Below are 13821 nucleotides of genomic sequence, written 5' to 3' on the forward strand. Positions count from 1 at the left end.
TGATGCCCTTACTGACTCAACCGTGTGCCATCTGCTGTTTCAGTGCTGTAGTGTCAGTACTGGTTACACCGTGGTTATTGCCGTCTTGTTTAATTCTGAGTTGTTCGTTGGATAGTAAGGAATAAAGAGTCGTGGTCGGAGGAATTCTCAACATAGTAGAAGTATGGTATTCCTACAATACGTATTTAGCCTACTTACTGTCAAGTCAGTGATAGTTGGGTTGATAGCTCTCTTCATAGCTACATGGTTTTACCGACGGCCGAGGAACCTTCCTCCCGGCCCGACTGGATGGCCCCTTCTTGGCTACCTCCCAAATCTCATCTCGGCCGGGGACGAGTACAAGAGCTTAACCCGACTGGCCAAGACCTACGGACCGGTGTTTAGTATGAATCTAGGCGGTACATCGGTGGTGGTCGTCAACAGCTTCGCTTCCATCAAGGAGGCTCTGAGTCACCCCAACACCGCAGCCCGTCCACCGACAAGCTTCTACAGGAAAATCACACACGATCCAGACGCTCTAGGTAATGTAGTTTGCTGCGTAGCCGCTGGCTACGAGGTGGTGCGAGGAGTTGCGGGGGATTCTGCAATTGAGCCTTATTTCCGAATACTAACTCCAACAACTGAGTTCAAGTACTTGGATCTACGCAAAACAAAGGTGTACAATTAAACACATGTTGACTAATTTCTGGATGCTTAAAAGTGATGAGTGTTGAACAATACATCAAAGAAAGTTCAACTTTGTATATGACACTAGTCGCACTATAGTCGCAAAGGCCGAATTTACAAATGGTTGTACCCCGGACTATTTCTGCTAACTAAAAGCAAATGTTCACATCTTGAACACCTCAAGTTGAACACAAGTTGCAGTCACGAAGTTAAAGAGAAGTACCTTAAAAATTAACAGGTCTAGCCTATGTGTTGTAATTAAAAGCGGCGGAAATTTGAAATGAAATCTCTATTGATGAAAGGTGTTCGACTTTGGGCGGCCTCTCCTCGTATTCATTGTATGGTAAAAAGATTAAACATCAACAAATAATAAAGAAACCACAGTCCATGCCTGCTTAATCAGGCCGTCCTATTCATAAGATAAAAAGTACATGAATATCATACCCATCTATGTGTTGAAATGTTGTTGAAATCTCAAGTTTAAATTGCTCTTCCAGGTGTAGCTTCAGCCTCGTGTGCCAGCTGGTCTCAGCAGAGGAAGTTTTCTCTGACTGTCTTGAGAGGGTTAGGTGTGGGTAAGTCTAGTTTTGAAGTCTCCGTCGGTACTGAAGCAGTATGTCTTATCGAAGCCATCAAAGAGCACGGGGACCATCCTTTCAATCCAACCCATCTGATTAGCAACGCTGTTTCGAATGTCATCTGCTCCGTTACCCTGGGTAAAAGATTCGACTACTCTGATCCAAAGTTCCAGAAGCTGCTGAAGTTGCTGAACCGTAACTTTGAACTCTTAACCGGTGGTGGGGCGTATTCGTATCTCCCAATTATGAACAACTTGTCATTTACCTCAACATTCAAAGAAGTACAAACTAATGTGCGTCAGATGGTAGAGTTCCTCCAGGAATGCATTGATGAGCACCGTAGAGTTTTGGACGCCGACAATCCCAAAGATTTCATCGACGTTTTCCTCACAGACATATACGCAAATGAGACAAAGAATGTCCAGAGTCACATCACTGCTGACAACATGTTACTGACTACATTTGAGCTCTTTGCAGCTGGAACGGAGACTACGGCATCCACCCTCCGTTGGGCTTTATTGTACATGATGGCTTACCCTGAGGTACAAGCCAGGGTTCAGAGGGAGCTCGACGATGCAGTAGGTAGAGACCGTTTACCCAACATGGCGGACAAACCTCAGCTGCCATACACAGAGGCGACCATCCTGGAGGTGCAGCGTCTGGCGTCCATCGCGTCCCTCGCCATTCCTCATATGTTCTCCAAGGATACCAGCCTACTTGGCTACGACATCCCAAAGGGGACAATGGTTATTGCTAATCTTTGGGCTGTCAGCCGAGACCCATCCATCTGGTCAGATCCAGAAAAAATGAATCCGGAGAGATTTCTTGACGAAGCTGGTTCCTTGAAGCTGAGGGAGGAGCATCTGCCTTTTAGTACAGGTAAGAAAAACCAACATACATCGGGGTTGTTCTAAAACCCCCTCGACCCCCTCGAACCCCACGACCCTTCGACGTCCGCCCCGTGTTCGAAGTTCGAAGAATGTCCCAATTCCGAATTCATAAAATCGCTTTACGGCCGAGTAAGAATTAAGTCCCCGATTTAGAATTCAACAGTGTGTGATCCGTGACGCAACTTCCTTCCACGACTAGGCTTGACTTCAAGTCTGAGACTGCGGTTATATTTATCTGCATAAGCCACACATAATTGGGAATATTTACTCTCCGCTTCCGCACGAGACAAGTGCACACCGATTGGGGACCCAAAACACGTCCGTGTGGCCATTCGGTCGGTCGGGTCTACAACCTTGAGCTCCGCTTAGAGCAACTAGTAGTACCATAGTACACAGGACGGGAGCGATCGGCCGGAAATGGGTCCGTCTCATCTCCACGTAATGAGTTGGCCGTAATCGTAATCGGGCGGTAAATGCAGGTTCCCAGTTGGGTTAATAATCTCGGATCGGCCAAGAGATACACGTGGAATTGCCGCGTTTTTTTATCTGTACGTCGTAATTGCCACAGGCCCGATCTCGGCAGCCAATCACGCGAAGTTCGCTTCGTGCATATTTTGTGGTAAGAGTCTAGTAATTTTATAACTTTACCAACAATACAAATTAGATTGGCCTGCAACTGCCGAGGCCTTAAATTATGGGAAAATGCCTGCAACTGCCTAGGCGGGGTAATTACTAATTAACAATAATTAATATTTATTACTTACAACTTTAACCAATGAGCAGGTTCTTCCCTGTGAGGGGCAAACACCACCAAGCCAAGTCCAAACCTGCTACATTGGCTAAGGAAAATAGTAGCGAAGAAAACTGCCTTAATAATCGAGAACCTTCTCTGATCAGAACTGACGATGAAGTGGACGAGCATTTGCTATGCGCCCCTCGTTGTCCTTACACCTCAGCAGAAGCGTGCGTCTTTTGTGCACAAAGAAAGCCTTATTTATTCTTAAAGGAATTCACTACACATACTACGTGTCTCGTACGCTGTGTTGTGATCTGCGAGGCATGGTAGTCGATGTCAGCAAACAACATTGTGTGCGTGATTGGCTGAGGTTGTGAACTGTGGCAATTTCGGTGTACAGAAAAAAAGATCGCACAAAAGTCGATGGTCGAGTGGGTCGTGGGGGTCAAGGGGGTTTTAGAACAACCCCATATACATCGGGGTCCAAAATAAAACTGTCTTCGTATCATCGCTGATATAACTCAGTACTTCCTTGTTTTCCTGCCAGGTCGCCGTGTGTGTCTGGGAGAGCGACTTGCCAAGATGGAGCTGTTCATCTTCTTCTCACATTTCCTACATCAGTTCACCTTCAAGAAACCTAAAGATGTTAAACAGCTGTCATTCGAGGCCAACAACGGTCTTACGTTGACTCCGATGCCATTTGAGACCTGCGCAATTTCAAGAAAGTAAAGGCTTGCTGCCAACGGTTGAACTTAAGTTCTGATTGCTATAGTTCGTACGATTCGTTATAACTCGTTCGAAAGAATGTAGTTCAAAAGAGATATAATCATTGAAGGCAGTGGACACTATTGGTAATTACTCAAAATAATTATCAGCATAAAACCTCACTTGGTAACAAGTAAATGGGGAGAGGTGATAGTATAACACATTTTGAGATACGGCTCCCTCTGAAGTGACGTAGTTTTTGAGAAAGAAGTAATTTTCCACGAATTTGATTTCGATACCTCAAGTTTAGAATTTGAGGTCTCGAAATCCAGCATCTGAAAGCACACAACTTCGTGTGACATGGGTATTTTTTTCTTTCATATAGTTATCTCGCAACTCCGACGAGCAATCGAGCTCAAATTTTCTCAGGTTTGTTATTTTATGCATATGTTGAGATACACCAAGTGAGAAGACTGGTCTTTGACAATTACCAATAGTGTCCAGTTTCTATTTAGCCTTATTAGTGTCACTTTCAACCGACATTGTCCGCCATTCTGGAAGTCAAATTGTACACAAAGGTATTATTATGTACTCCCAAATGGTGCCAACGGCGTAGATTGTGGACATCGAAATAAAGGTGTTGTGTCCCTTCAAATGCATGACAATGGGAGACTTTCTGGGACGATAGAGGGCAGCAGACTTACCGGGTAAATCCATTGTTCTCAGAATTATGCGCATGTTCAGAACTACGTAAACAATGGAAATTTACCCGGTATGTCTGCTGCCACCTAGCGTTGGAAAGTCTCCTATTGACTGCATTTTAATTACTTTTTATTTTTCAGTCAAGAGTTGTTTGTAGTTAAGTAATGTACTTGGCGACTGTTCTTTGTTTAGACTTTCTGTCGTTTCAATCCTTTGGTTTGACTGTGATTTATTAGAAACAATTCGAGTTTAGGCCTGTAAATAAATTTCTTGCTTTATTGAATACAATATAATCGAACAAACAAGTTTTGGTTTGGTCCATCCAACGTTTCGTGCATGTTATCATCATGGACTTTTGTAAACATCCATTTGTAAAACCCTTCAGTTCAATCGATCAAGCTTAGTGCACATCTCTATGGTGATTGACAATCAAAAGTGTCGGTACGCATGCGTAAATTTTGCATACTTCTTGGGAATTGGGTATTTTAAGAGGCCGGGGTCGATTTCACAAAGTGTTAGGACTAGTCCTAACTTATTACTTTTCCTATGAGATATTAAAAACGTAAGGCTAGTCCTAAGTTAGGACGAGTAACTCCTCCTAACTCTAGTCTTAACTCTTTGTAACTAGTCTTAACTCTTTGTGAAATCTACCCTAAGTGCATAACAAATGTGCCCGTATCTCTGTATTTCTTTGCACACGGACGGAGGCTTGTATTTTTTTTACCCGATAGGTCAGAGCTTGTGGGTGCTTTGCCGCAGACCCCAACCTGATGGGCCTAGCCCCTCGGACCCCCACCATTGTAGACTTGATTCAAGCCCCGTTCTCGCGCCAGCTAGCAAACTTGCCGTATATAACAGTGCGTCCTCTCACCGTCAAAATGTAGCTATTGTGGTTCCAAAGTTGTGCGATGGGACTGAACATAACGGGATTGGGACTTGAGTCAAGTCTACCATCATTGTGCCCGGGAAACAAACCCTGGATCCGTGCCTCGATCTACGTGCCGTATTTTATTGACTTGTTATACTTTTATATCAAGCTTATGTTATATTGTTGCATAATAACGGGAAACAAATGTTTTGGGGACTATTATAAGTAATGAATCAATGAATAGACACTTTTATTGTGAAATCTCCACGTATTAACAATATAGCCATAAATTCCGGCTAATCAACGCAAAAGCACGGCGATACAACGCAATAGCACGGCGATTAGATATAACGCAACAGTATGTAAGCACAAAAAAACTGCAAAGCACAGGAAAATCTTGCTTATCAAAAACAGTTACCAGCCAACATTCCATAAAGTTTACACTGTTGTGACTGGTGCCCCAGTCATTTGTGCTTAGCAGAGAAACTCGTCAAGCGGTATTTTCTGCTGAACAGCTTTATGACACTGGGCACTAAAAATGTTGGGGGTTTTGTTTAACATGGACATATGGAATAAACAGCCGACAAGTGTAGACTTTAGTTACTGTTTCAGTGCGTGGTCTTTCTCTGTGTCAATATTGAGTGTACACTCATCAGAAGAGATAACTTCCGGAAGGTATCAACACCAGAGCTTGCAAACTAATATAGTGACATAGTCCTCTACAAAGTGAAACCCGCAAATAAATAAGCACAGCAACTATGTGGGCCTAAACTTTATGACAAATTCAATTTGGCGATGTACTCATTTTGCAACGTACGGATAGCGCCCTCACGACAGTCGGGGGAAATAACAACTAATCCTCACCATAAAATTGTGTAAAGTGTCATTGCATTAGATACCGTTCCATATAGAGTGCAAAATTTGTAAACATCGAACAAATCTAAAAAAGGGATCGTTTCGTGAAAGATGGGTTTTAACACTTTTAACACTTTGGTATACGGGGATGTATGGTTTATCAGAGCGAAACTGTGATTTTACACAACTAAATTGCGTAAACGGTAAGCCGGTGTGTGCCCCTTTAATATCAACAACATGAATCTTCACATCTCACGGAGGAATTGTGTGTATGAACTTTGCTCCGAGATGTTTACTTTTGGGAACTTGTCTTTGATGTAGTTCTCGAAGTGTCTTATTAAGGTATATGCCTCATCTGCTGAAGACGCGGGTGAATGTCGCTCACTTCGTTTCTGCCCCACTGCAGTCGGCAGACCAGACCCCTTAAAATGTTCCGGAATCGTTTGTATTTACATGTGTAGATGCATGGGTTTACCACAAAGTTCAGTGTGGTCAGTACAGCGAAGATGTAATAGACATTCCCTCCGTAATATACAACCAGCCCTAGGTTGAAGGTAAGATACATCATCTCCGTCGGCATCCAACAGACGACATAAGCAATGGTGATGGTCACCAAGGTGGTCACGACATTCTTACTGCGCCTGAGAATGTTATCTTGCCGAAGAACCGCCCGGTTCGCTTTCTCTCTCTTCCGTAAGAGAAGAATCACCTTGGAGTAGCACCACGTCATTGTGATGATCGGAAATAAGAACTCAAATGAGAAGACGATCACGCCACCCACCTGTTGAGCAGCTTCAGCGGGCCAGATAACCCAACACACGCCGTCCGTGTAGTAGGTGAAAATCACAATGTACGACTGCGAGCCGAACCCCAATATCCAGGGGGCGAGGAAGCCGAACTTGGCGATCCCTCTCAGGCGAAAGTTACGGTACCAGATGAGCTGGCAGGAGGCTGCGTACCTCTCGAAGGCTATTAGGACCAGATTAAAGGTAGAGGCGTAGAAGACACCCCACATAATGAAGTCATTGTACCAGAACTTGCAGAAGAGCTGGGCCGAGATCGACCCGGATGGGATCTCCTGAACGTCTGGATGAACAATGACCCTAGCGATGAGGAAGATTATGATCGCGATCAGATCGATTATGGATTGATGGAGAATGAGCTTGTTGGTTGTGCTGTGGAATGCATTAGATTTGGAGAGAAACACTGCGCACACTAATGAGTTGCCCAGGAAACCGGCGATTATGATGGTGATGTCCAATGCTCGAACGAATGGAGAAACGTTCACAGTGTAGTTACTCTGCATTATAAGGAAAACAATGAGAAAAACAACAATATTATACTGTACAATGAGTTCAATTCAATTTAAGTTTGGGTGGGTGGGTTTGTATGGCCTATACCCTCCGAGGATTTTTTTTCCATAAGGACAAAAGGACGGTCCTCAATAGTCGGTTCTTTGTTTTCATGGGTCCTCACTAGTCATTTGTGTACAAAACCAATAGGGATTGCTCCAAAACAGGAACAACAGAAAATATAATAGGTGTCCTCTATAGAGCAATGGTGTGTTTGTTGAAAGGGGGGGGGGGGGTGGTGGTAGGAAGGGATGCTTTGCGAGTGCATGCCTACTGTTTTATAGTCGGCAAAAATAGGCTTTATACCCGTACTCAAGCTACAAACGCTTTCGCTATAGGCCCGCGGCAAGATGACCCTCGTCCCATTATAGTTAAAGAAAAGAAAATCTGAAGGGTAACAACTCCGAAGATGAGTTGATGACGCACGCAAATGTATGATCACAAACAAAGTGGACAAATATGAGTAATAAAATTAATCAAATTGAGAATCCTCGCTACTTGAAATTGATGTCTACGTCTTGTGACAGCTTGGTCACAGTTTGAATTCACGGAAATCTACAACCCAGTCAGCGTGACCACACCTGTTTTTCTTGCATCTATAAAATCTCATGCATTTTGATCACATTTGTTGTAAGTTTCAATTATTGCTTATTTCTGTTGCTTCTAGCAAATGTAATGAGGTATATGCATACACCGGTTTCCTTAAGCAAACAAAAATAATATTAATCCCATGTCCCCTTATAGACCTTATGGATAGATAAGATACCAAGAAGAAGAAGCCTAAATTCTTCTTCGATTTATCCGTGCGCAATGCTACACCTTCCAATCCAAAGAAATCCTGCACAGATTCCTGATCGGAATAACGATTAGCCTAACCCCATCTTTCCTTTATTATCACATTTTCTTAAAATTTACGTGGTAACGAGCAAAGGATAGCTGTTGACAGCATGGAGCACTGTCAGAAAATTTGTCTTTTTAGAAAGAGGTAACTTCTCACTGAGTTGATATAAATGTAATCTAACAAAAGACTTAAGGCGCAACCTGAAGCCTTTTTTCAGGCACTTGAAAGCACACGTATTTTTTGGTGCAACAATGGTGTCTTTTTTCCAATGGTGTATCTCAGCATATGCACAATTATTAACAAACCTGTGAAACTTGAACTCAATTGGTCGTCGAAGTTGCGAGATAATAACGGGAGAACAAAAACACCCTTGTCACACGAAGTTGTGTGCTTTCAGTTGCTTGATTTCGAGACCTGCTTCCTCACGCGTGAGGTCTCCATATCAGTTAAAATATTTTACTAATAAAATTATTTCTTTCTCAAGAACTACGTTTCTTCAGAGGGGGATAATTCTCACAATGTTTTTCATTGCTCGTTACCAAGTAAGTTTGTATACTAACAAATAGTTTGAGTATTTATGCCATTATTGTGTACAGAGTGCCTTTAAGCGTGCATTCAAGAGATGGCATTTAGTTTTAGATCAACAATAAAAGCAACGAACACAAAACACTTCAAAACATAAAGAAGATGCACACACAAAATAAGCATCGTCCATGCGTCCAAATAATGTCAAATAAAACCAAGTGCGCAATTACCACTGTTCGTGTGTTTAATTGACCAGTTCCACCTTTGTTACTTAAACAAATTACCAAAAGTCCAAACTTCACTATAATTGATGATAATTGCTTGAGTACAAAGTAAACCTAATTTATTTACAAACAGCGTGACATTTCGATGATGAAACACAAGTGCTGGTTTTAATGCACTGGACACTTTTGGTAACGACTAAAACAAAACATTAACATAAAAACTTACTTCGGTATATTTGGCAAACAACGGAGAGCTGTTGATAGTATAGAACATTGTTTTCTTGCAATGTTAATGACCTAAACCAAAGTTTTCACATAGTTGTAATTTTATGCATAATGTTGGGATACCAAGTGATAAGAATACTGATTATGGACGGGTGCCTTCAACATGCGAACTGTCATACACTTTGATTATCACCAAAAGTACATGCAGTTATTGTTGCAGTGCAGGCACAAAAAAAAGAAAAAATAAATCGCGCCGTTAAGAGTTTCCCGAAGTTTAGTATCATCGGATCAAATAATCATCAAGTTGGAGGACTTTGAATATAAAGAATACAGGACGAACACACCTTTACTCTCTCTGAAATCGAACACAACAAACTGAGAAAGAAAAGAGGACATACACATTGTAGTTAAAGACACTGGACACTACTGGTAATTGTCAAAGACCAGTCTTCTTACTTGTTGTATCTTACCATTATGCCTAAAATGTCAAACCTGTAGAGCTCAATTGGTCGTCGAAGTTGCGAGATATTAATAGAAGAAAAATTACCCTTGTTACACGAAGTTGTGTGTTTTGATCAGATGCTTGATTTCGAGACCCCAAAATCTAATTCTGAGGTCTCGAAATCAAATTCGTGGAAAATTACTTCTTTCTCAAAAACTACGTTACTTCAGGGGGAGCTTTTCTCACAGTGTTTTATACTATCGACAGCTCCCCATTACTCGTTACCAAGTAAGGTTTTATGCTAATATTTTTTGGGGAGTAATTACAAATAGTGTCCACTGCCTTTAACTCAGGCGTATCTGAAAAAAAATATGAAGCAATAAACTAATGTATAATACTTGCCATATTTGCTCTTGAACGCGAAACCAGAGAGCAGTGTCCATACAACAACCACACACATACCACGAAGTGTGTTGTTTGTGTGCAAGATGCAGTGACAGACCATTAAATTTATTCAAATCCTTCAATCACCATAGATCCACTGCGCGTATTTCTTCATCATCCCGGCCCTGTAATCCGATACAGTTTTCAAGTCATGAAGGAAGTGCAATATATGTCTGTTGAATAAATGTAAATTATTATAAACTGCCCTATTGGTCAACTGTGTACGTACGTCGTACGTACGCCAATTTCACGCGGGTTGTTTAATGGCCAAGCGATCAAAAGTAACATTACTCAATAATAAAACTAAAAAAAACTAAAAACACTGATGTATTGTACTCCACCATGGTTCTACATAAACTGACAAACCTGTAGAAGTTTGAGATCGAACATCCATCTGGGTCACGAGAAAATAAGGAAAACCGACGACACATTTTGCATGACATGCAACAAGTGCAAACAAAAAAACGCTAGCTGAATATTTCTCATCAATTCATGACATTTCAGACATAAACATTTCCAGGGATGTTTTCTACTAACATCGTCAATAGATCGTGTAAGTTTTATGTAAATCTGTGATCATAGACGTTTTTTCTTCTTACCAAATTCTGTAGAATGTTCCTTTAAAGGCACTGGACACTATTTGTATTTATGCTCAAAATAATTGTTAGCATAAAAACTTGGTAACGAACGGATAGCTATTGATAATATAAAATATTGTGAGAGACGGCTCCCTTCTCTGAAGGTACGTAGTTTTTTAGAAAGAAGTAATTTCTCGGTAACTAAACTAATTTAATTGATTTCGAGACCTCGCGCGTGGAGGTCTCGATATCAATCATGTGAAAGCACAACACTTCGTGTGACAATGGTGTTTTTTCTTCCATTATTATCTCGCAACTTCGACGGGCAATTGAGTTCAAACTTTCACAGGTTTGTTATTTTGTGCTTGTGTTGAGATACACCAAGTGAGAAGACTGGTCTTTGACATTACCAAAGGTGGCCAGTCATGGGCGTCAATCAGGGGGGGGGGGGCAGGGGGACATGTCCCCCACCTTTTGGAGGGTGTATGGGGGACAGAATATCAAATGTCCCCCCCCACCTTTTTGACCACCTTTATCATGAAGCCCAAGTTTTGCACTGTGTAAGACGAAACCCTGTGTCCCTATATGGGCATTAATCCTGTGGGCAAAGGATGACACAACATCCCCCCTCAAAATTGGCCCTAGATTGCATCACAGAGCATCTGAAATGCAAAATTTTCCCGGGCCCTTAATCGGGCCCGCACCCCACGCCGTAAAGGCTTCTCACACGCATGCTCCGTCGTTGACAGATTTTCACCTCCCCCATGATCAAATGTTTCCCGTGTCGTTTGACCACCTTTATCGTGAAAATCGTGTTTTGCACTGTGGAACTGTGGAGCACTGGAACACAATATTCACACAGCTCATTGTTCTATTTCGTTTGCCATTTAGCCGCTAAATGGCCTAAAGATTGCACCACAGAGCATCTAAAAATACAAAATTTTCCCGGGCCCTTGAGCGGGCCCGGATCCATGCCGTAAAGGTTTCACAGTCACGTGCTCACTCTTTGAACGTATTTCCCCCTAAAACTTGGTTCATAGATCCGCACTTGAAGATGTTGTCAACCCAAAAGGTTCTACTGCTGCTCACATTTTACAGCTGTTCTGTTCCGTTCTGTATGCCTCTTATTGGCCTAAGATTGCACCACAGAGCATCTAGAATGCAAAATTTTCACGGGCCCTTGAGCGGGCCCGGACCCATGCCGTAAAGGTTTCACACTCACGTGCTCAGTCTTTGACAGTATTTCCCCCCTAAAACTTGGTTCATAGATCCGCACTTGAAGAAGCTGTCAACCCAAAAGGTTACTGCTGCTCACATTTTACAGATGTTCTGTTCCGTTCTGTATGCCTCTTATTGGCCTAAGATTGCACCAAAGAGCATCTAGAATGCAACATTTTTCCGGGCCCTTAAGCGGGCCCGGATCCATGCCGTAAAGGTTTCGCACACGTGAGCTCACTCTTCGACAGTCCCCCTAAAACTTGGTTCATAGATCCGCACTTGAAGATGCTGTCAGTGTCAACCAAAAAGGTTCTACTGCTGCTCAACTTTTACACCTCATGTTCTGTTCCATACTGACAGATTGCCCCATAAAACTTGTGTCTTAGGTCTGGTGATGATAGGGATGAAACGCCGTCTGAGCATTAGAATGCAGAAACATTATGGATATAACGAAGCTATAATTTAGTTGCTTTTTAGGTACAATAACCATGATGATACTAGCAAGAATAGGTGCATCATAGCTTGAAATACATGTAGGCTTTAAATTCCAACATCTGAGAGGGGGGAACATCACCCCTCAGATTCACTAGATTGCACCAGAGAGCATCTACGGGCTAAAAAAATTCCCCACGCCGTAAATGTATGTCCCCCCCACCTTTCAAGACGGATTGACGCCCCTGTGGCCAGTGTCTTAGCTTTGCATTGCTTTTTGAGGACGGGCTTTTCTGGCATAACGATTGCCTTCAGAGATGTATCAGTTTTAAGCTTTGGAATGAATGTGATAATACAATACCATGTAACCATGCCAGTGTGGTCTAAGGCGAGTGCTATGACAAGTCTGTGTAATTACCTGCGTGCAATAAGCAAGGGGTCAGTGGCTCTCAGATAGTGTTATCATGGAGGTAGAAATAGATACAGCAGGTATTTTCTTTCAATAGAAAACCCATTACAAAACAAGTCATAACTAAAGGCGAAATGCCTATTAAAGAATCCTACACGATTCCAATAGGATTTCTATAAGATTTGCGCAAGATAATACAACCATAGAGCTAGTATGACGCTATAGACCCTCGCTATGACGTCACAAGCCCATACAACCAGGATTATGTCACTGCATGTTATCCACATGTTGGTGGAGCCGCATGTAAGTCGCAAGCGCAACTCGCACGCAGCCCGCACGCGAGCCGCACGCGAGCCGCACACGAGCATACGTAATCCGCACGCAAGCCGATTGCGAGCCACACTGTGTGGCCGAACGGACGCGTGCAAACACCGCACAGCCTTACACTCCCAAGACATTGAGTAATACCTGAGTAATACACCTGTGATTATTTTTCACAGAACCCAGGAATGTAACGGTAAACAGTGCTAACACGCATCGGTATTTTTTTTTTAGGGGAGGTGGGGGGGGGGGGGGGGGGGTAAAGCCAAATGAATATTCTTTATCCCCGATTTTAACAAAATTATTATTACAAATGAGGCTGTGATGAACTGGGGTGCATTTTGATGGCGGTCGTAACCAGAAACCGTTTCGGTCAAATGGCCCGTGATCAACCAATGGCAAATTCAACGAAACAGTCTTTGACGACATCGTGTGAATTAGGTCAATATGCCGAAAGTGTTGTTTCTTTATACTAGGCCTGGGGCCAACACTTGAACTTACCGCCAAAATGACGCGCCGCATGGCGCCGTGCTAATCAGAAGCTCTTGAAAAAGATAATAATAGGACACACTGTTGTTCGTGAAGACTTGAGTGGTACTCTATGGTGGTACTCCATGTCTCCCAGATTGCCTTTTAAATGTCAAATTTCTGACTATGAAAACAAGTTTATTTTCTTGTCACACTGTTTACTCTGTTGCATCAATCATGATCTATACATCTTCAAAATGTTGACATCCATAAATCATTTGATGTTCGACGTTTGGTAATTATTGTCAAAGACCAGTCTTCTCACTTGGTGTTCCAACATAG

General features: G+C 42.5%; 2 protein-coding genes across 2 annotated transcripts; one reads left to right on the top strand and one right to left on the bottom strand.

Annotated features, from left to right (window-relative positions):
- On the top strand, positions 1-3772 carry LOC117288161 (cytochrome P450 2J6-like). The gene is made up of 3 exons (XM_033768882.1): positions 1-521; positions 1164-2123; positions 3418-3772. The coding sequence occupies exons 1-3, from the start codon at positions 164-166 to the stop codon at positions 3597-3599; spliced, it is 1500 nt and encodes a 499-aa protein (XP_033624773.1). The 5' UTR covers positions 1-163; the 3' UTR covers positions 3600-3772.
- Positions 3773-6233: 2461 nt separating this feature from the next.
- On the bottom strand, positions 6234-7306 carry LOC117288026 (galanin receptor type 1-like). The gene has a single exon (XM_033768706.1). It carries the CDS (start codon positions 7304-7306, stop codon positions 6338-6340), a length of 969 nt encoding a protein of 322 aa, XP_033624597.1. The 3' UTR covers positions 6234-6337.
- Positions 7307-13821: the final 6515 nt, after the last annotated feature.

This window comes from Asterias rubens, chromosome 3 (assembly GCF_902459465.1).
Source record: "Asterias rubens chromosome 3, eAstRub1.3, whole genome shotgun sequence".
Lineage (NCBI taxonomy): Eukaryota > Metazoa > Echinodermata > Asteroidea > Forcipulatida > Asteriidae > Asterias > Asterias rubens.

What these genes read in the sequence shown, in the direction of transcription:
- LOC117288161 (XM_033768882.1), top strand. Translation starts at nt 164, where the DNA reads ATGGTATTCCTACAATACGTATTTAGCCTACTTACTGTCAAGTCAGTG. An exon ending in ACACGATCCAGACGCTCTAG is followed by an intron (nt 522 to 1,163) that starts GTAATGTAGTTT and finishes TTGCTCTTCCAG; the next exon opens with GTGTAGCTTCAGCCTCGTGT. An exon ending in GCATCTGCCTTTTAGTACAG is followed by an intron (nt 2,124 to 3,417) that starts GTAAGAAAAACC and finishes TTTTCCTGCCAG; the next exon opens with GTCGCCGTGTGTGTCTGGGA.
- LOC117288026 (XM_033768706.1), bottom strand. Translation starts at nt 7,306, where the DNA reads ATGCAGAGTAACTACACTGTGAACGTTTCTCCATTCGTTCGAGCATTG.